Genomic DNA, 22,721 nt, shown 5'->3' on the forward strand with positions numbered 1-22,721 from the left:
TAGCTGGCGATGGTGAAGTTTGCAAAGCAAGCTTGTGGAGGGTAGAATGTTTATGTTAAGGGTGAGGGTGTTGGCGCAGAGTTAAATGTTTCAGTGCAGTAGTTAGTTCATTAGAAGGAACAACATGGGGGATGAGTCAGTTCACTATCTGAATTTAATCTGTGTATGGGAGGGGGGCAGGCAAGGAAGGAGAGAAGAGAGGGAGAAAGAGGAGGAAGAGAGTACAGAAGTTTGGGTCCTTCTTATGTGTGTACACACCAGTAGGGAGGAATGTGAGGAGATTGTTCACTAGATGTGGTCTCCTACAACTTAGGAGAATTAGGTCTTCCAGGAGTTCTTCCTGGGCAGGAAACATGTGCCTGACTAGGACAATAGATTCATAATATGTATGATGCCTTAGGTTCACAAAGTACTATCAGAAAGGCCACATCGTTGGTTTCTCACAATCACCCTGAGAAGTACAAGGATTATGAAACCCATTTTACAGATAAGGAAATGGAGACCCGGAGAATAGAAATTAATGCCTTTTCCAAGGTCACAACTGAGACTTGAACACAAGTCTTTTGATTTTGGCTAGTGCCTTTTCTCTCTAACAATAACAATAATAGCTAACATTTATATAAAGCTTTCACTATGTGCCAGGCACGATGCTAAGTGCTCTACATTTATCTCATTTGGTTCTCCCAATAACCATGGGAAGTGGATGCTTCTATTAGCTTCATTTGACAGAGGAGGAAACAGAAGCAAACAGAGGTTACGTGACTTGATCAAGGTGACACAGCTTTGAGGTCACATCTCAACTCAGGTCTTTCTGACTGCATGCCCAGTGCTCTATCCACTGTACCACTGTACCAAGAATAATGACTAGCATTTATATAGCGCTTACCATGTGTCAAGCACTTTACAAATCACTTTTCGATATCTCATTTGGTCCTTACAACCACCCTGGGTGGTAGGAATAATAATAATCATAATAATAAAATAAATAAAAACAAATAATAAAATAATAAAAATAACAGTAATTAACATTTATATGGCACTTACTATGTGCCAAGCACTTTACAATTATATAAGTTGATCTTTACCAACCACCCTGGAAAGTAGGTGCTATTATCATCCCCATTTTACAGATAAGGAAACTGAGGCTGAGAGAAGTTACATGGTTTGCTCCATGTCTGAAGCCGGATTTGAAATTGAGTCTTCTGGACACCAGACACAACACTAACCACTGCACTGCTGAGGAGAATTTGATTTCCCCCAGATTCCATAGGTGATGTCATTTCAGAAAGCAGAGTAGATAATGAGATATGAAAGTATTAACAAAGTTTTAATATTCAACAGTCCTTTTAAGAAGTATGAACACCTTTTTTTTTTTTATATTAGCTGGGCTGAAAATGGGTCACAGTGCTGGAGGCTTTTAATAGGTAAACCCTGGAGAGAGTTGAAGAGTTTGGTGAATATAGGCCAGCAGCTGCCAATGGAGGAAATCCTTGTGTCTATGGGGGCCTCTATTCCCTCTCCCCTACTTCCCTTTCCCACAGCAGCCATGTCTCTTGAAAGGGCACCCAGATTCCAGACGGTAGCAGATGTATACTTTGAATGAACATAGATATCTTAGGGGAGAAAGAAGATTCCAAGAACATAACCCTCTGGAAGCAAAGAAGAGAGCCAGCTTAGACTCAAGAGATGCAGCCCTGGCAACCAAGGGTCATGCTACGAAGAGGAACAGACCCAAAGAGCTCAGCTAAGTAACCTCTCCTAAGGGGATGCTTTGCTCCCTCTGGGGCACTGGGCCCAGTGTCAGGAAGACCAGAGTTCAAATACTGCTTTAGACATGTACTACCTGGGTGGCCTTGGGCAAGGACCTGTTTGCCTCAGTTTCCTCATCTGTAAAACGGGGATAAGAACAGAATACCTCATAAAGCAGTGGTTGGCTAGGGTAAGCATCAAAGAAAGCTTTGAATGTGAGAAAACTTGTGGGGATGCTGTAGACAGAAATTCTTTCATAGGGTGGAAGGTGGTACTAGAGTCATCTCTAAATGCTCTGACAACTTTTAAGATCTTGTATTTCTCTATCTTCATTTCCAACACAGCCATGAAAAGACAGCTTTTGCTTAGTTATCTAAAAATCTGAAATTAAGGCTCACAAAACTTTTCTTAACAGACGTTGTTCCTGAGGATCTCCTGTGACTAGACTGACCATCTGCAGGAGGGAGAGATCACATCTCAGGCAATCCGTGTTTTTTCCACCCTAATGAGCATAAAACTAGCTTCCTCAAATTGTCTTGGTAAAATGCATCCCATTTAGAATTTGAGAGGAGAGAATCAAAGAAAAAGAAAGTGATGGAAATAAACAATCAGACTAGGAATCTAGATTTAGAGCTGAAAGTCCATCCTGTCCCCTTATAAAACTATAAACTCCCTGAAGGTAGGCTCTACATTAATTGTCTTCATATCTTCCTGAGCATCCAACATAGGGTTTTGCAACTTGGAATGAGGTGTTACCATAAACAACTCTTATCATATGTGTTCATAGAATCTGCTGGAGCTCTTGACCTCTGCAGCTAATAATTTCTAGGCTTGACTCAATGACCTTGGGCAAGTCACTTAACTTCCTTGGGTCTTAGTTTCCTCAGTTGGGTTGGTTAGTAGCTTGGATTAGATAACCCCCAAGGTTCTTTCCAGTTCTGAATCAATGACCTTATGATTTTATTTTTCAAAAGATGACAGAAGTGATAAGAGAAATTCCTATTCTGCCCAACAAGAAGGCACTTTCAGTTGTTACAGCAAAAATTATGGGATGCTAGCAGGAAATGAGCCTCCCACTTTAGAATTTGTAAAAGAGAAAGAGGGAAAGCAAGTTATAGTCTACTTAAGGAAAGCAGCTGCCAATACTACTTAGGAAAATAGACTTCAGAGGATTCAGACAGAGGATAGGTGGGATGGCCTAAAATTCTATTGGAGAAGTCATCTCAGGAGGAAAGGAGACAAAAAATGATATTTTTCCAGTGAGAAGAAGGGTAAGAAATTTACTGGCCATGCAGATTTTGAAAAGGTAGGTAAAAAAGATGGAATAAATCCAGACAACTAAAAATGGACATTAAGGTACAGGTCTGAATGGACATGGAAAACAAACAGGTCACAAAGCAAAAAGATTTTTAAAGCAAAATGAGGGCAAGAGAGAAGTCAAAGAGATAAGGACAGTTGCTTCAATGAGATGCTGATAATGGAAGACAAAGAGAAGGCAGAATGACAACTCTTAGTTTTCTTCTATTTTTGTTTTTTTACCTGACAAGGAGATTGGCAAAAAAGGGCTAAAAGCAAGGACTGGAGAAAAATGGTTAGCAAGAAATTAAGTAGGGAGATCATAAGAAGATGACCAGATGGTCTCGATGAACTCAAGCTACCAGGCCCAAATGGACTGAATTGTTGAAAAATCCCTATGATCTTTGAAAGATTGTGGTGAACTGCCTCAGGGTTAGAGAAAGGCAAACAAGGCTTGATTTTCCAGAAGGAGAAGACAATAGGTCTTCAAACCAGACACACTCCATGACCTTGATTTTGTTTCTTGGCAAGAGTCTAGACTCATACATTATTAAGAGATAGTTTGTCAGTATCAAGAAATGAACACACTATTAAGATGTTAAAAGAAGGGGTCAATTCAATCTATCATCCAACCAACCAGGGTTTATAAGCATCAAGAACAGGTCATGGCAGACTAAACTTAATGCTTTTTTTTGGACAGGGTTACTAACTAGATCCAAAGACTGCTATGGTTATAGTTTCTCTATATGGACCATCTAATCCAATTCATATCTGAATAAACCTTCCTCCTATATTTGGTGTCCACTTGGAGGTCTCCAATGAGGAGGAGGGACCCCATTCCTTCCAGAGGCAGCCCAGCCCATTACATTTATTTTTGATAGCTAGGAGGGAATGGGGGAGTAAGGCCCTCTGGGGAGTTCACAGTCTAGGGAGACAATACACATACACAGATGAAAAAATTAACTAACATCACCTGACAGAAATATAGAAAAACCAAAAAATGAATCTTATAGGCAGGTGCTATAGGAGGTTCAAGGAAGGGCAGATTGCTTCCAGTTGGGGTGGACCCATCAACTTGAATGGACCAGAGGGAATTGGCATTAGTCATTGAGGCATCCTAGGTTATATTCAGAGCTGGAATGGAGTTTAAGAGATCACCAAGTCAAAGTTGTTTATTTTATAAATGAGGAAACTGGGGTACAGGGAGTTTAAAAACCCCAGGTCTATCTGAGTCTGGATCCTAGCTACTGGGCCATCCTGGATAGGCTTTGAATAGACAAAAGGCAGGCAGGGGAAGAGCTTTCTAAGTAAGGAAGTTGGACCACACCTCAGACAGAAGGGCTTGTCCTATATTGGGGGGATAGGGAGGTGCATTTTCAGCAATAGAAGACGAGGCTGCTGCCAAGGGGATTACATAGCTATGCAAAGACATCCAATCCATATTGCAGCAGTGATTCTCCTAGCTTGGGCTGGACACACAGCAGACACTTAGCATATGGACTTCTTATTTGGCAAGTCAGACAGTTTTGTAACTAAACCTGTTGGAACAGGGTAGCTGGGGACACTTTTTGCCTTCAGAGAGGAGAAGTTCAGCCTCTTCCTGGAGAGAAGAATATGACGACCACCAGCTCTCGATTCCTATGTTTACTATTAACGGTCCCCTGGAAAGAATTATTCAGCTGTGACCTAACCAAAGCAAAAAGGCCTACAAGCTGTCAGGAGATACAAGCCATCTGCTAGAGAGAAGCCCGAGAACAATGTATCCCCAGACCTTCTGAATCTAGCTCTTCTGAATCTAATTCCAGTAACACAGGGCACTCATATCACGACTGACAATTCATCAAGTGAATTTATGAGATTTACGAGAGCTGAGGTTATCTTGTCCAACCCATACCTGAAGCACGAATTCCCTCTACGACCAGATTGATCAGCCAGCATGTATTAAGCACCTACTAGGTACCAGGTGCTAGGGAATACAGGGTTTTATTTATTTAGTTCAGGACCCCATCTCCTCACACCTGGATTATTGCAACAGCCTCCATGGTCTTCTGCCTCAAGTGTCTCATTATGACAATCCAGCCTGCTACCAAAATATTTTTCCTTATGCATAGATCTGACCATCATAGACCTGACTCTCCTCAACCATCAAATGATTTCCTATTGCCTCTAGGATAAAACAGAAAGTCCCTTTAGCTTTTTAGTCACTGTACAACCTGACCTCAACCTATCTTTGGAATTCTGTGGAATTATTCTTGCATTCTGCAGTTCAGTCAAACTGGTCTCTGTTCCTCCCTCATGATACTCCATCTCCAGGCTCTTTTGACTTTGCACTGGTGGTCCCCAGGCCATCAATGCACTCCCTTTTGCCTCCACCTCACAGAGGCCCTGTCTTCCTTTAACATGCAGTTGAAGCCCTATCTCTGGCATGAAGTCTTTCCTGGTCCCCTGAATGTGAATACCCTTCCTTCCAAACTACGGTATACTTATTTATTTTGCTTTTATTTCCAGTTACTTCCTCTATATTTATGCTTAAATACGTGCTTGTCTACCCTAATAGAACATAAACTCTTGGGCATAGGGATTGTTTCATTTTTGTACTCAAGTTTCTAGCACCTGGTGCATAGTAGGATTGGATTGACAGAAAGACAAAATTGAAACAAGCCTCTAGCCTCTCAGAGCTTACAATCTACTGGGTGAAATAATATGCACACACACAAACACATAAACAAAATATGTTCAAAGTAATTCATTCTTTGCTTGAAGATTTCCAGGGATAGAAAACTCATTGCCTTCAAAGAAGCAGCTCTAGTCACCAGAAATGCAAACCAAGTCTTAGTAACTTCCTATGTAGTTGCTAAACAGCACTCTGACTCTCTCCTCTGATCCTCCCAGCCACCTTTCGAGATAGACAGGATAGGTATTATTCCCATTTTACAGCTCAAGGAACAAGCCCAGAGAGGGTTATATAGCCCTCCTGAGGTCACACAGCATCACAGAGCTCAGGAGGTCTCAGAAGGATTTCACGTCCTCTCAGCACTCTTTCCATTGTGATTGCACTCCATTTCCCTCAGGCCCCCAGCTGTCAACAGTAGTTGGGTTCTGAGTCTGGCTTCCCTCTTCTTCTCTCCCCTGGCTGTGTTGGTAGTGATGAGGGGGAGCCAGGGCCAAAGACAACATCCTGGAACATCCAAACCTGCTCTTGCCAAAGGATATCACCACCATCCTCTTCCATGCCCGCCCCCACACATCTCCTTCCCCTAAATTAACTTAAAAAAATACATAAAGAACCCTCATTAATTACAGAAACTGAAAAGTTGGCAAAGCTTTTAGGAAATGCCCATAGGCAGACTCTCAGATCCTAAGCATATTTTCCATTCTGTAGCCTATGAGATACTCGAGTTAAGCTAAAGGGGGTGTGCGTACCATTCAAACATGCTTTCCACATTCACGCTGACCTCCCACACAGATGACTTCCTACTATGGAGCTTTTAAGTCAACTCAGGAAGACCTCCCCAGGGGATGTGTATAGGCTCCCGATGGCCTGATGGTTTAACAAGGGCAGCTAAGAGCTTCCAAATGAATGAATAGAACACTGGTTCCTATCTTCCTTGGCCCAGCCCATCTCTACCCCATTGGCCTTGTGCCTTCATTGCCTGCCTGCTTATTCTCTCCCCAAGTCCTTGCGCATGATGTCATTGGCTTAGTCTGGTCCCACTCACAGGTCCAATGTCTTTACTGCTCTGATTCTGCCCCTGGTGGATGTTACATCCTCATTGACACAGCCTGGCCTCCACCCATCGGCAGCTCCTGTATCATCACTGGCACAGTTTGCCCTGCCTTGCCTGTACCTAGTTCAGAGATGTCATTGACTTGCCCCATGCCCTCTATAGCTTCCATGTCATCTTGGACCCAGCCTTGCATTCCTCTAGGATTCCAGGATGCAGCTGGTCCAAGTTAGTCCTACCACTGGGTCCCATGGCATCATCTCCCACTTCTCTCACTGGCTTGGCCCTGCATAGTGACATACCTGGGTTTCCAGTTCTGTGACTTCTAGGTTCAGCTTATTCAGGTGCTTGTTGACAAAGGTGATGAGTGTCTGAAAAACAAAAAGTCAGGCATGTGGAAAACAAACAAACATTGGATTTGGTAGAAAACCAGTTTAAATCTCAATTCATCTCTTTACTAGCTGAATAACTTTGGGCAAGGCATTTGAACCCCTCTGGACTGAGTCAGGTTCCTCATTGAAGAATGGATATGCTACCAGCCCTACTCACCAAAAGGGCACTTGTGAAGAGAGATCTCTGGCAGCTTGAGATCACTGCATGTTCATTTGAAAGCCTCTCCTCACCATGCTTCAGGTGGAAGGAAGAAAGGATCTGGGCTATTGTCTGCAGTGTGGGGTTTGGGAGATGGCCCATCGATCTGGGTACAGGATGTTTGCCAGCTCGCCTGTTCGATGTGGGTGATCAGGGAAGAAAAGGGGCAAACATACGCACTTCAGTGGCCACCAGTTCCAGTGCCTCCTGAGTGAGCTGCTCATACAGTGCTGATGGCCAGAAATTGTAGCCTGAGAGTCAGAAGGGACCTTGGCAGTCATCTGATTTAACCCATAAATGAAAGGGAATCTCCTATAACAAATGGGACCTCCCAGGAGGGAAAATCCATCAGTTTTCTAGGCAGCCTAGTTCACTTTGGGACAGCTCTAAGTGTTAGGAAGTATGTGTGTGCGCGTGCATGTGATCACATCTAAATTTGTCTGTTTGTAACTTCCACTCAGGGCTCTTGCTTCAATGTATTCATTCATTTAAAGCTCTTAGCAACTCTTGTGCTTTCTGGGGCCAAATGGAAAAAATATATTCTCTCCACATAATTTTAGCCTTTCAAACACTTAAAGACAACTATCAAGTGCTCCCTCAGTCTTCTCCAGCCTAAACACAGTCAGTTCCCTTCAAGGGTTCCTCGTGTGATGTGGACTCAAAAGGCCTTTCACCATGTTAATTGCTCTCCTCTGGACACCTTGATTTCAGTCATTTTTCTTAGGTCTTGGTGCCCCAATCTGGGGTTTTCTTAGCAATGATATTGGAATGGTTTGTCATTTCCTTCTTTAAAGAAGGACACTGAGGCAAACATGGTTAAGTGACTTGCCCAGGGTCACACAGCTTGTAAATGTCTAAGGCCAGATTTGAACTCACAAAGATGAGTCTTCCTGACTCCAGGCCCAGTACTGTATACATTGTACCACCTAGCTGGCCCCAAATTTAACAATCGATTCTCACAATCTGCTTAGAGCTGACTCTGACATTTCCCTTTTGTTGTTCAGTTGTTTTCAGTTGTGTCCAACTCTTCATGACCCATTTGGGGTTTTCTTGGCAAAGATACTGGAGTGGTTTGCCATTTCCTTCTCCAATTCATTTTACATTTGAGGAAACTGAGGCAAACTAGGTTAAATGACTTGCTCAGGGTCATACAGTTAGTAAGTGTCTGAGGCCAGATTTGAACTCGGGAAGATGATCAGGCCCAGCACTATATCCACTACACCATCTAACTGGCCTCTATATTGCTTTACAGTCTAATAAGGTTTATAAAGCACTTTTCATGTGTTATATCATTTGACCTTCATAAGAGTCCTTTGAGATGACTATTACTATGATTATCCCCATTTTACAGATGAGGAAAACTGAGGCTGAGAGAATTGAGATGATTTGCCCAGGACCAAATACCCAGGATGTTTCTGAGCCAAGTTTTGGATGCACCTTGCCAATTCCTACTCCAAGCCTCTATCTACTATCTCACAGGTACATGGTTTCCTTAAACTTTTTGTGTCATAGACTCCTTTGGTAGACCGCTAAAATTTATGTCCCCCTTTCCTTTTCTCACAATGTTTTTAAATACATAAGATAAAATAAAACACCTAGGATTGCAACAGCAAGCAATTATATGGAAATTGTTATACAAGTATTTGAAAAGAAATAATCAAACTAAGTTCAGGGACCCCAGGTTAAGAACTCCTGCTCTCCAATAGTGCTTTTCTTTCAACTCCATACAGTGAGTAATCAAAGCATCCTCTCCATAGAATATGTAAAGAAACAGCTCAAGTGTTGGAGGGATAAGATTACTTGCCCAAGGCCACACAGTCATTATCAGAACCAAAGTTTGAACCCAAGCATTCTGATGTCATGCCCAGCTCTCACTGCACCACCCTAAGTTTTCATGTGAAATCTCCACAGCCCTCTCCTTCCTTAGGCTTTTGCTTGGCACAGGAATCAGTAAGGGCTGAGGGCACAGAGTAGAGCAGCAGTTTATAGAAAGGATATAGGGTACTCCCCAGGACAGAGAAGCAGGGGCATGAGATTCTTAGCTTTCTTTCTTCTGTGCCCAAGAAGTATGGAGAGTTACCCTAGTAGCCTCAAAAAGGAGAAGGGGAGGGCTGGGAGCAGTTTCAAAGAACCATTGTTCTCTCAAAGAACCAGGCTCTCTGGAAAGACACCCTAATCGTGGGTTATAAATTTGTGTCACTGAACTGACTTCACAACTGACTTCAAGTGAAAAGAAATCCACATCTATGCTTGCTGAGGCTGACTGTTATGGGATTCTCCCTCAGGGCAGCAGGAGTGGCAGCTAGGTGGTGCAGTGTGTAGAGCCCTGGGCCTGGAGTCAAGAGGACCTGAGTTCAAATTTGACCTCAGACACTTACTAGTTGTGTGACCCTGGGCAAGTCACTTAACTCTGTTTACCTCAGTTTCCTTATCTGTAAAATGAATTGGAGAAGGAAATGCAAACCACTCCAGTGTCTCTGCCAAGAAAACCCTAAATGGGGTCATGAAGAATGGTATGAGACTGACCAACAACAGAGAAGCAGTACTGTCACTCCAAGTATCGCAGGGGCATGTTTTCCACAACAATGATATTTTGGAGATTCAGTAAATCTATTTTTCTTATCTCCCCACTATTCCATCTCCTCTGGCTATTTATTTATTTGTATTTCCAATGAAAACATCTTCTTACCTTTTTCACCACATTGAGCTTGTCTGGAGCATGGTCAAACAGGGTGTCGAAGGCATCACGCTCTGAAAGACAGAGAAGTACTCAAACCATCAGCTGCATTGACACTCCATTCCATATAAAGACTACCATTTATAGGGCTTGGAGGTCACAAAGCATCTCCCTCACAACCACCCTCTGAGGTAGCATAGTTTAAGCATTGGTATTCCCATTTTATGGAGGAGGAAAACAAGTTTCTGATGTCACTTGCTCATTGTCAGTATAGCAAAGAGAATGAGAGTATTGTGGGGCTTGGAAATGGAACAGAGAGCATGTGTAAATGGTGGTGCTTAGCATTACCCATGGAAGATTCCACTTGGGAACTCCTTTGGTGGGTCTGCTTGAATATCTGAAATGAGAGGTGGCTGATTTGTTCTGGCAAATCCACCAGGGTACTAAAGGAGCCAGCTACTAAGGGATAGCTACTGGTATATTTTATATTGACTTGGCTTCTCCTTGGGGATGAGAAAGGACATGGTGAGAATCGATGCAGGGACCACTGGCCCTGAAAGTGGGAGGCCTGGTACGGCCATGGGACCACAGTTCTTTCGTCCTGGGTCTCCTCTCTTGGCATGATCATTGTGCAGAGAGCTGGTGTGTATGGGGTTCTGTGTAGACCATGTCATGCTGTTTGCTCCACAGTCCACACACAATGTGTACACCAGAACTAGGAGTAATTGATGCCGCTGTGATCAGATGCAGCCTAACGATGCCTCTCTGTCTCTACCAGATGAGTTCACTTACAATCTCCCATTTGAAGAGAAGTGGGGGGGGGGGCTTGTTGGATATCTGGACACATGAACTCCATGATCCCATGGGAGTTGATTACAGATCTTTAACCCCATTCACTAAGATATAGCAATAATATTATTAATGTAATTAATATTATTATCATCAACAAGATAATATTAAGGTACCTACTATGTGTTAAGTGCTAGGAATACAAAGAAAAAAAGAGAATAGTGCCTGCTTTCAAGAAACTTACATTCTATTTGGAGGACGCAATATGTACACGGATAAGTACCTCCGTTATTAATGAGGAGAGGGCGAGAAAGAACAATTAGGGGGCCATAGGAAGTGGTACCTGAGTTGAGCTCAGAAGAAAGCCATGTTAAAAAGGAAGGAAGGAGGTGAGAAGGGAGCACTCTGCAGTTGCATTGAGCTCCTTCTGAGCTCAGGTAAGTTCGACTTCCTACAGCTCCCTGATTGCTATTTCTCTCTCCTCCGTGTATATGTTGTATACTCCAAAAAGACTGTGAGTTCCTTGAGGGGGGAACAGATTGGCCTACTGGTCAATTTGAATGGAATGCATGGTACAGAATATGAAGGGTAAGAATGTGAAATAAATATCAAGTTGTATTTTAAACTAAAGACAATGGGGAGTCATTGAAGATTCTTGAGTAGGGTCAAGACTTCATGGTCAGAAGTTCAGCATCTTTCCACTACATGACAGGGCTTCTTCAGGGTGTTTGGAAGGGGACATTGGTCTACTTTTACAAGTCATTGTCATAACCATGAGCCAGTTAGCTAAACAGCACTAATAGGGTTAGAAAAGAGGAGGCAGGGAAGCATAGTGGGTGGGCAAGCAGACCCTGATCAAAGCAAGTTGAGGCACTGGGATGGAACGAGGACAGCCCAAGACTGCAAAGTAGGTTGTCAGCCTTGAATCAAGGACCTCCAACAATGCCTTCTATCACCTCTTTCCCTTTCTTCCTTCTTTAAAGTGCAGAGGGAAATGCCTCCGGGGAAGTGAACAAAGCAGAACTTCAGAAAAGTAGTCTGCAGCCTTCTGGTGACTTCTAGGAAGGCCCCAGCCCCAGATGTCAGACAGGGAGAGCTTAAGGGACCCCCTCAGGAAAGGCCACCCCCTGTGGAGGACATGTGTGCCCAGGCAGCTGTGGTATGTCCTGTGCCTCCCCATGGCATGCAAACTGCCCAGCTGTTGCAGAATTAACCAGAGCACTCTTGGCAGCGACAAGCCAGAGATGTCAGTCCTGTGAAACTTACCATGTCTTCCTGATAGAGCCCTGTGGTAAAAAAAGAAGAGAAAGAATGACATGCTTCTCATCCCCTTTGGATGGGCTTTCTTTGGTCATCAAGGGAACCTTCTAGGGCATCTTTAGCTGACTAGCCTAATCCCCCTTCCTGGCCCTGAACACAGTTGATTAGAAGCTTTTCTTTTGTTGGAAGAATTCAAAAAGCCTCTTGTCACTAAGCTTTATGAGGGAGGCTACAATTATGGAAATTTTGAGTGTGTGTGTGTGAGTGTGTGTATGTGTGTGAGAGAGTGTGTGAGTGTGTGAGTGTGTGTGAGTGAGTGTGTGTGTGTGAGAGTGTGTGTGTGAGTGTGTGTATGTGTGTGAGAGAGTGTGAGTGAGTGTGTGAGTGTGTGTGAGTGAGTGTGTGTGTGTGAGAGTGTGTGTGTGTGTGTGAGTGTGTGTGTGTGTGTGTGTGTGTGCTCTTTCCTTTCCACCACCAAAGAGCTGCCTGGGGTGGGCACAACAGGATCCTGAGGGGCACGGCTGAGAGGCCCTTTTACAGGGGCAGCATAGCCAGGATGACTGAGCACAGGACTCAGCTTCAGAAAGAAACCTGTGACAAGCCCACCTCTGACACTCACCAGCTCTACCACCATAGGCAAGTCACTTGGTCTGTCTGGGCCTTCGCTGTGAAAATGAAGCAAATAGCATCTCCCTCACAGGTCTGTTGGGAGGCTCCAGTGAGACAACCTTAAAGCGCTATACGTATACGTCAGCTATTATGACTCAAAAGCCACTTCGTGCTTTTTAAGTAAAATCATCGAATCACAGAATTTTCAAGTTAAAATTGACCTCAATAGTTACCTAGCACCAGCCTATATCTGAAAGGAATCCCTAGTACAGTTAGGTCCCAATTAGAACAAATACTGAATTCCTTAAAGTGGTCCCATATATTCAAATCTATACTATTCAAACTTATAATTATGTACAATGTGGTCATTGGTTTCAGCCCAATGGAAACATGTATTCAGTGTGAATTTGAACAATACAAACACTTGGAGAGAAAGACCTTATTCATACTAAACTCTAGGTTCCCAAGCAGGATCAAAAAACACAGTCCAGGTTCAAGAGGGTCTTCTGACGTTAGAAGGATCACTCCAGAGCTAGAAGAGACCCTAGAAGCCATTTAGTCAAATTTCTTCATTTTATAGTTGAAGAAACTGAGGTCTGGAGAGGAAAAGTAACTTTCCCAAATTTTCATAGGTGCTAAGAGGAAAGAGCAGGATTTGAACCCAGGTTCTCTGAAGTCAAATCCAGGACTCTTTCCCACTGTACCATGCTGAATTTTAGCTCTAGACTCTATGGTCCCCTTTGTCTTTAATTCTCTGGTTAGAGAATTCTATGGTCATACAGGGTCTCCTGATCCCTTAGTCCAGGGTTCTTTCCAATTCCTCCTTTTTTCCTCTTTTCTCATTTAACCCAGGAAAACTTCAAGTCTGGCATACTAAGGGTAGTTCAGCTTATAAATACTACTTCTAGACAAATGAAAATGTTTAGAATTATAAAAGTTTTTTCTCTCCTCTCCCCCTTTTTTAGTCATGGAATCCGGCCAAATAAATCAGCTTCAGAAAATGGAAAAATATAGTTTTTGAAGGTTAAAAATCTTAATTCAATTCCATGTTTATGGCATGAAGATTTCATGCTGGTTTGGGTTTTCTGGGTGTATTTTTCCTGTAGTGCCACAAAATGAGCCCATTCCAAATCACTGTTAATTCCCATTCTCCACCCAACTCTGTGCCTTTGGTATTGAAAGACATGTTTTGAATGCATGTGAAAGGCTAAGCTATAATCATTGGCTGAAGCATAATCCCTCGTGGAACCCCAATAAATGAAAACTAAATATCATCGAATGGATGGATTTCTGAGAAACATCTGTGTTCCATTACAGAACTGCTGGCAACAATGGTGTTGACATACTCGGTGTTACCGGTTATTTCCTCTTGGATTTGCCGAGACTGGAGGATTCCTTCCCGTTTCTGAAACAAGGGGGAAAATGTGATGATTAAAAAAAAATGCAAAACCTCAGCTCAGGGCTCATAAGACTAAGAAAGTTACCAGTGAGTCTAAAGTACCCTCAGAGCAGGGACAGGGCTTAGAAAGGAAATTGGGCACCAGCCTTCTGGTGACAGGGATTGTACAGTTTCCACTTATGGGCAATTAAAAGCTTTGCCTCAACAAGCAGGCCATTTGTTTTCTTTGTTGCAGGCAAAATGCTCACCTTCAGTAATGGACAGTTAAAATGAAATTTTTGAAGACTTGGGCATGCCTTTTCCAAGAGAAGCAGAGAAAGGCATGATGTCTGGGGAGCCTAGAATCATCCCACAGACAATCTGGGTCATTCAAGAGGAGGTGTTGTATTTTGTTTGTTTTTAAATTGGGAAATCTGGATGCTTTTATTTCTCATTGCTAGTAATATTCAAGACCTATGTGGGACCTGACTTACTCCCTGGGTGTGAGTAGAGGCACGGCCAATCTACAAATCTTTATTGAGCACCCATTAAGTGCAAGGCTGCCATCAAGATGGTCATGGCACATTATCAATGTGCTAGGCACATCACAGGGGGATATAGAGATGACTTAAGAGACATCCCTGCTCTCATGGTTACAACTGCTTGCTGCTGCCACTTGTTCTTCATTCCGGAAGAGGCCCATGACATCAGGGAGGTGATACCATGACATGCAAGTGAATTGGATTTAAGTGAGGGAGGGTAGTGCAAAGTCACCAGCCTCACTCTCTCCTCTGAAGCCATCTGAGTACAGTGGCTCTCATGGAGTTCAGAGTCTAGTGAGGAGGTAAGAAAGAGACATGAAATACTAGATAATATTAAACAGTACATGATAAGCAGCAAGTAGCATAGACCAGTAAGTATGACTAGAGGTCAGAGGAAGGCTAGCCCATGTAGACAGTGATTAGGAGAGGCTGGGCCTCAGAGAATGTGTAGGACTTGGAGAGCCCTTAGGGAAAGCAAGCATGGCAGAGACAGGAAAGAGAAGAATAACACCTCCACTTTCTCCAGCTTTTACACAATACTTTTCTCACATTCGTCTGTGATGTGGGATATATTCTGAAAGCACAAAGTGTGTGTTTGTAGGGAAGTAAGGTTAATTTTGCCTGGGAAGATTTGTGTGGGAGAGTAGTAAGAGGTGAGGTTGCAAGGACAAATTGGGGCTAGATAGGAGAGAACCTTCTTGCATTCCAAGCTAAAGAGTTTGCACTTCATCATGTAGTCAGACGATGGGGAACCATTGAAAGTTTTTGAGTGGAGAGGGAGAACAATCTAAATTTATTTCAGTAAACATTTATTAAGCACCTACTATGTGCCAGGCAGCTTGGTGGTATAACAGATGGAGTGCTGGCCTGGAATCAGGAAGACTCTTCTCCTTGAGTTCAAATTCAGCCTCAGACACTTACCAGCTACGTAATCCTGGGCATGTGACTTAACCCTGTTTGCCTCAGTTTCCTACTCTGTAAAATGAACTGGAGAAGGGAATGACAAACCACTCCAGGATCTTTGCCACAAAAATTTCCAATGGGGTCATGGAGAGTCAGGTATGACTGAAAAATGACTGAACCACAAATGGGCCAGGCACTGTGTTAGGGGTGGAGATAAAAACATTGGGCAAAACACTCTCAAGGAATTGGCAATCCAAGGGACTACAATCAAATGAAAGGGGAACTTTGGGAATATTACTGGTGTATAGAAGGGCAATGGAAAGGTGTAGGGACAGCATGGTGGGGGCATGTTCAGAGGAGGAGTGTGGATGTATAGCTTTGTCGTTGTGGGGCCAATCCTTTGGATGCCAGCAAGGGGCATACATGGTTAGGAGAGTCAAGGCTTAGCCAGTCTAATGTACACCAAGACAGCTAAACTAAGCTTATATTGAGGATAAGGTCTGATGGAAGACAACCAGTCAGCAGGAAAGGGGAATGGAAAAGGAACTTCAAGTTCCCAACTCCAGTTGGTGGTTTGAATCATTCCCTCTTTTCATCTGTTCTTCCCCTGACTTTCTCCTTGCCATGTTTCCCACGGAAATGTGGAACTTCAGAATTGGTACCACTTCAGGATTCAGACACCATCTAGAATCCTCTCTACAATATCTTTAACTAGTCATCCAGCCTTCATTTCAAGAGCGTCTGATCAAGGTGGGCCTCAGAGGTCAGCCTGATTTCCAGCTCCCTTATTCTGGGCATTACCCAACAATGCAGACTAAGTTTGCATTAGTTTTTTTGGCTGTCGCATCAAACAGTTGATTCACCTTGAAATGTTTCATTGTTGTTGAGTCGTTTCAGTCATATCTGACCCTTAATGACCCCATTTGGGGTTTTCTTGGTAAAAATACTGAAGTGAACTGTGTGATCCACTAAAAAAAAACAAAACAAGCTTCTTTTCATATCAGTTATAGTCTCCCTTATCCTATACTTCTGTAACCCAAATGTAGGACATACCATCTTTCTTTAACCAATTCCACTTCATCTAGTTCAGCTCATTCTTCTAATTCGTTAGGATCTTTTTGGATCCAGATATGTGTCACTTAGCATCTTCCTTAGCCTTGTGTCACCCATAGATTTACTAGGCATACATTATCTAGGTCTATATACAAGTCACTGATAAAAAGAGTAGAATGGGGCCACAAAAAATACTGGTGCCTCTCCTCTTGAGATGTCTGTACATGTAAATACCTACCAAGACTTTGTGGCTGTTATTTCCAAAGAATGTTTTATAGTAAATCTCCTATTCACTAAGAGAGGGTGTCCTGTTGTTTCCTGGGAGGTGGGGAAATGGAATGGGGGAAAGGGGTATCAAATGTGACAAGTGGAAGGGAAGGAATCCTGCTTTGCCCCTACCTTCCCCGTCACCCCACCAAAAAAGAAGCAAATGTAATGTCACTGAAATAATATGGTGTCAACAAGGGGACTCCTAAACAGGGGATGATTTGGGGGATGTGCTGTTCTAGGGTTATGGCTCATGTTGCCCATAAACACTTAGGGGGAGCGGTGGGGCCTGGTCTTTATAAAAGCCATAGTCAGCTTATACTTTGTGAAGGGAGTGGCCTTGCACTGTAGAAAGAATACTGTACCAAATGGATACATGATCTACGTATAAAGACTGATACTATAAACAAATTAGGGGAGCAAGGAACAGTGTATTTGCCAGATTTATAGAGAATGGAGAAATTTATGACCAAACAAGAGATAGAGAACATTATGAAGTGCAAAATGGATAATTTTGATTACATTAAATTGAAAAGTTTTTGCACAAACAAACTCAATGCAACCAAGATTAGGAGGGAAGCAGAAAACTGGGAAGGAAATTTTGCAGCTGGTATCTGTGATAAAGGCCTCATTTCTAAAATATATAGAGAACTGAGTCAAATGTACAGGAATACAAGTCATTCCTAAATTGATAAATGGTCAAAGGATGAGAATGGGCCATTTTCAGAGGAAGAAATTAAAGCTATCTATAATAATATGAAAAAATGCTCAAAATCATTATTGATTAGAGAGATGCAAATTAAAATAACTCTGAGGTACCACATCATACCTATCAGACTGGCTAACATGACAAAACAGAAAGATGATAAATGTTGGAGAAGATGTGGGAGGGTTGGAACACTAATTCATGTCGGTGGAGCTGTGAGTTGATTCAACCATTCTGGAGAGCAATTTGGAACGATGCCCAAAGGGCTACAAAAATGTGCATATCCTTTGATCCAATAATATCACTTCTAAGACTGTATCTCAAAGAAATCATAAAAATGGGAAAGGGTCTCATGTATACCAAAATATTTATAGCAGCTCTCTTTGTGGTGGCCAAGAACTGGAAATCAAGGGGATGCCTATGAAATGGGGAATGGCTGAACAAGTTGTGGTATATAAATGTAATGGAATACTATTGTGCCATAAGAAATGATGAACAGGAAGACTTCAGAGAGGCCTGGAAGAACTTATATGAACTGATGCTGAGTGAAAGGAGCACAACCAGGAGATCATGGCACGCAGCAACAATCTCACTGTGAGGAATTTTTCTGGTAGACTTAGCCCATCACAGCAATTCAAGGACCTAAAACAATCCCAAAGGACTCTTGAGGCAAAATGCTATCCACATGCAGAGAAAGAGCTATGGAATTGGAATGCAGAATGAAGCAGAATATTTTCTCTTGTGTTATGTTTTGTTTTGTTTAGGCTTTCCTCATGGTTTCTCCCACTCATTTTAATTCTTCTATGCAACATGACTAATGTGCAAATGTGTTTAATAAGAATGTATGTGTAGAACCCATATAAGATTACATGCTGTCTCAGGGAGGGAGGAGGAAGGGAGGGGGAGAGACTTATGGAAGTGATTGACAAAAATTGGAAACAAATAAATTAATAACAAAAAAATACTGCCTTTGGAGTCCAAGAATATGAGTTCAAATTCCAACCTTGCTACTACTTATGTGATTAAGTTATTTTTCTTCTCTGACTTCATTGGAAAAATGAGAGAGAATTGGACCATGTGACCCCAAAGGTCCCTTCCAACTCTCAATTCAAACTTAAAATGACAAGATACTTAATTGGCTTAGATCAATTAGAATCTAGAGTCAAAGCAGAAAAAAAGAAAGATCTCTCTTGTAACCCAGGCCATATGGGGTATCTACCACCTACTGTCTTTTTACCCCCTCCTACTGTACATGCATGTAACCTCAGTGTTTAATTAGGTCTGATCACTGATGGCTTTATACAAAGCAAGGAGAACATCTGAGTGAAAATGACTCCTAAGTAGCCAGCTGATTAGCCGGAACACATTAGCACGTATTTATGCCTGGAATATTTCCTTTTGTATTTCGATAAATGAATTCCTGCTGACACCTCAGCCTCCAGCTTTTGTGCATGTTTAACTTGATAATGAAAAAAAAAACCCTTTAGAACCTGAATTGCATTGATGCCATTTATATAATGTGCCCTACTTTCTCCATCTCTCTAGCAAAATTGTATTCAGGAGAAATTAAACACACACACACACATACACACACACAAACCCAACCATGCTAGCTGATGTCTTCTTTTGAACTCAGAATAAGGTACGGAAAAGGGATTTGGAATGGCCACATTTTCTGGTAGACTTAGACAAAACAGCAATCCATTCTTTTCTCCGATGCTTATGGCGACAGTTTAGAGAAATGATGTAGACTGGAAAGACATGCTAGTGACTGCTAAGAAGACATGACAGTTGCTTCAGACATGCAGCTTATAAGGGATTGGATATAGTAGGGAAATTCTTACACAAGGTACAGGAAGGATTGGAAAAGACTCAGAGGTCATCTTGTCAACATCTCCGATGACTGTACGTCCAGTGACACTTCTCATGAGGGAGCCCAGTCCAGTTGGGACTACTAAAGAATCCTTATACTGAGGGCCTCTCTGTAACTACCATTCATAGGACCTGATTCTGAACTTTGAAGCCAAGCAGAGAAAACTTGATTCCACTGTCGTGACAATCTTCTGAAATCAGGCAGCTGTTTTGTGCCATCCTAAGTGCTGTCTTCTATAGTCTACCCCTTGCCCAGTTAATCCAAATGACTGTCAACATGGCATAGTTGTTTACATGGAGGTCACATTTCTCTACCAGACTAGAAGCTCTGTGAGAGTAGGTACCCCAGATTTTCTAAACTTATTATCCTCCGTAGTCTAAAATACAAGGCTCTGTACATAACAAATGTTGAACAAATGTTTTTTAATCAAATGTTCTTCCTACTGCCCTGCTCACACCCCAGTTTGTCCCTCATAAAATGCAGCACCCAGAACCGAACACAATTCTTTAGCCATCTCACCAGAGGAAAGGACAATTTGTTCAAGGCAGCTAAATGGTGTAGGTGTTAAAGTAGTGGAATTCCGGTCAAGGTGACCTTGGTTCAAATACAACGTCAGATACTAGTTCTTTGCATAAGTCACTTAACGTCTTTCTCTAGGGTTCAAATACAGGTCCCCTTACTCCCAAGTTCAGGGCACTTTCTACGACACCATGCTGCTCCTTGATTATCTGATATGTCACCGGGGTCGAGTATACCCCACAGCTTCTGTTTCCTCACCACAGGGCTAGTATGAGGATGAAATAAGTGAATGGATTAGAAGATCCTAAATGTAGAGCAGGATGGAGTTTCAAGGGGCTAATTTATATAGTTTAATTCGTCATTTTACAGATGAGGGAATCTGAGGCAAAGTGACTTGCCCAGGGTTACGTAGATAGTAAGTGTCTGAGGCCACATTTGAACTCAGGTCTTTCTGATTCCAAGAGAAGTACTATCTTCACTTTGCCACCTGACTGCTTCTAACAGGATGGGAAAGTGCTTTGTAAAACCTAAAGTTCTATACAACTAAGAGTTATTAGTAATAAAATAGAAGTGTGAGAATATTATGAATGTATCTTAGATTATTATTAATCACAATGCATGTAAGCTATTTTCATTATTCAAAAGAGTCCAAGTTGCTGGTTTGAATATAAAAACCAAATATGAAAGATTTCTCTAAATTATATTATTTGAAAATGTGCATGAAGTAAGAAGGGTGAGCAAAAGAATGGATTGGTTTTTAGCTAAAAGCTTCCTTTCCTCATCACACCCCAATCCATTCTTTTGCTCTGAGAAAGAGCAAAAGGGCAAAAGACAAAGCTCTGCTTAGGAGCTCCCTCACTCACATAATGCATATAAAGGCTTTGGAAGCCTTTGAGCACTATATAAATGTCAGATGTCATTATTATTACTGGTACCATGTACTAGTCCCAGGCAAATGGACTGTGGAATAGTCTCCAGCACGGCAGGGGCACCCTGGAAGACCAGCTGCTGGGGAAAGAGTCAAAGCGTAGAGCTTAGAAATGAGAGAAATGAATCATGAGGACTAAGGAGGCTATGGCTATCCATTTCTTGTGGCCCCTCATGGCCTTGGACCTTATTATCATGGGTCCTATGCCCTCTTCTCCTCTACCCCAGATCAACACTCTCCCTCTCTCATTACAGCTACCTCCCTGACCACTCAAAAACCTAGCTCAGTTAGCACTGTGGAAGTAGGGATTGATTGGCACAACCAAAGACTCTACTTTTTATCCCCTACCCTCCCTAAATCATGTCTAATGGTTAATCAGGTCAGAAATAACCAGAACCACACTCTGTACACCTTTATTCCACACCTCGCTCCCACCAAATCCATGGCATCAATTTTCAGCATCTCAGATCTTAGGCTGAAAAGCATAGCTAGACAAAGTTGTGGGATTCTTGAATCCTTGCCTTGCTTGATAGAAACTCATGCTCTCTCCCTTCTGCCTTCTATGCTGCTGGCAATCTCTGTCTTCATGTCTCATCAACTCCAGTTACTTTCACAAATTGCCTCTTCTAGGGCTTTCTTTTCCCAGAATGCCTCTTGCTGCTCTCTAATTCATTTTCAGAGATGATTTCACTTCTGACTTTACTGAGACCCTCTAGCCTAGAGTACTTAAACTTTCCGAGCCCCTTTGGCAGTCTGGTGAAACCTATGGACCTATTCACAGAATATTTTTTTTAACTCATAATTTAAGGAAAGGCTAAATTTCGGTTAAGGCTAGTGAAAATAAAGATGCAATTTTTCCCCCTATCCAAGTTTAGGAACTCATTGAAATCTATCCACAGACTCCAGGTTAAGAACTCCTGCTCCAGGAGCAGCTAGGTGGTGTAGTGGATAGACCATTGGCCCTGGAGTCAGGAGGACTTGACTTCAGACACTTGACACTTACTAGCTGCGTGACCTTGGGCAAGTCACTTAACCCTGACTGCCTCACCAAAACAAACAAACAAAAAACAACAGTTAAAGAATCCCTGCTCTAGGAGGAGCTGCCTGTATATATACTTGCCTTAATATTAAAATTAATATTTCTGTAGAGCTTTACAAAACCCTTTCCTCAGATGATCCTCTGGGACAGAAAATGTGAATGCTAAGATCTCCATTTTACAGATGAAAAAACTGAGGCTCACCCAGATTGAGTGACTTGTTCAAAAGGTAAACTGAGGCCTTCCGACTCCTTTTGCACCTCCTTGTTTCTGTGTTAAGTTCTGGACACCACATTTTAGAAAGAACATTGCCAAACTAGAATGTGTCCAGAAAAGGGATCATAAACAGAATCAGAAAATATTCTATCCAATAAATATGTTAAAGCCCCTAGTGTGTGCAAATCCCTCTGCTTAGCACTAGGAGAGACAAAGTTTAAATAAAAAGAGATTTTATCAAACTTCTAGCCTGGTAAGGGAGCATCAAACGTAGCCAGGTAACTAAGACAGAGCATGAGCATGGTGGTTATACACCTCTCTGTTCTTTCTTCTGCTTCCCTCGGAGGTGCAGCTTTTTTCTTCCTCCACCTGTGACCTGCCCCTCATCCCTTCCTACTTCCACAGAGACCACCCTTGAAATGATTGCCCTCCCTTATTAGCATCTTTGGTCCCTCCTTCTCCTTTATTTTAACATTCCCTTTCTTCAGACACAAATATCCCCATCTTTTAATAAAAGACTCCCAAACTGTTTATTTGATTCCCCCAGAGTTCCTTGAGTTACCCATTAATGCTTCTCCAATCTTCTCATGCCAAATTTATCCA

General features: G+C 42.3%; 1 protein-coding gene across 2 annotated transcripts in view; it reads right to left on the reverse strand.

The window, feature by feature from the left end:
• Nucleotides 1–22,721, reverse strand: part of PARVA (parvin alpha) — a 161,397-nt gene that overhangs the window by 16,043 nt on the left and 122,633 nt on the right. For both annotated transcript variants that reach the window (XM_072619408.1, XM_072619409.1), the window contains exons 7-10: nt 14,043–14,101; nt 12,094–12,113; nt 10,051–10,112; nt 7,073–7,141 (exon numbers count right to left, since the gene is read on the reverse strand). In XM_072619408.1, coding sequence (XP_072475509.1) covers nt 7,073–7,141; nt 10,051–10,112; nt 12,094–12,113; nt 14,043–14,101 — 210 coding nt within the window. The remainder of the gene's footprint in view (nt 1–7,072; nt 7,142–10,050; nt 10,113–12,093; nt 12,114–14,042; nt 14,102–22,721) is intronic.

This window comes from Notamacropus eugenii, chromosome 6, assembly GCF_028372415.1.
Source record: "Notamacropus eugenii isolate mMacEug1 chromosome 6, mMacEug1.pri_v2, whole genome shotgun sequence".
NCBI lineage: Eukaryota > Metazoa > Chordata > Mammalia > Diprotodontia > Macropodidae > Notamacropus > Notamacropus eugenii.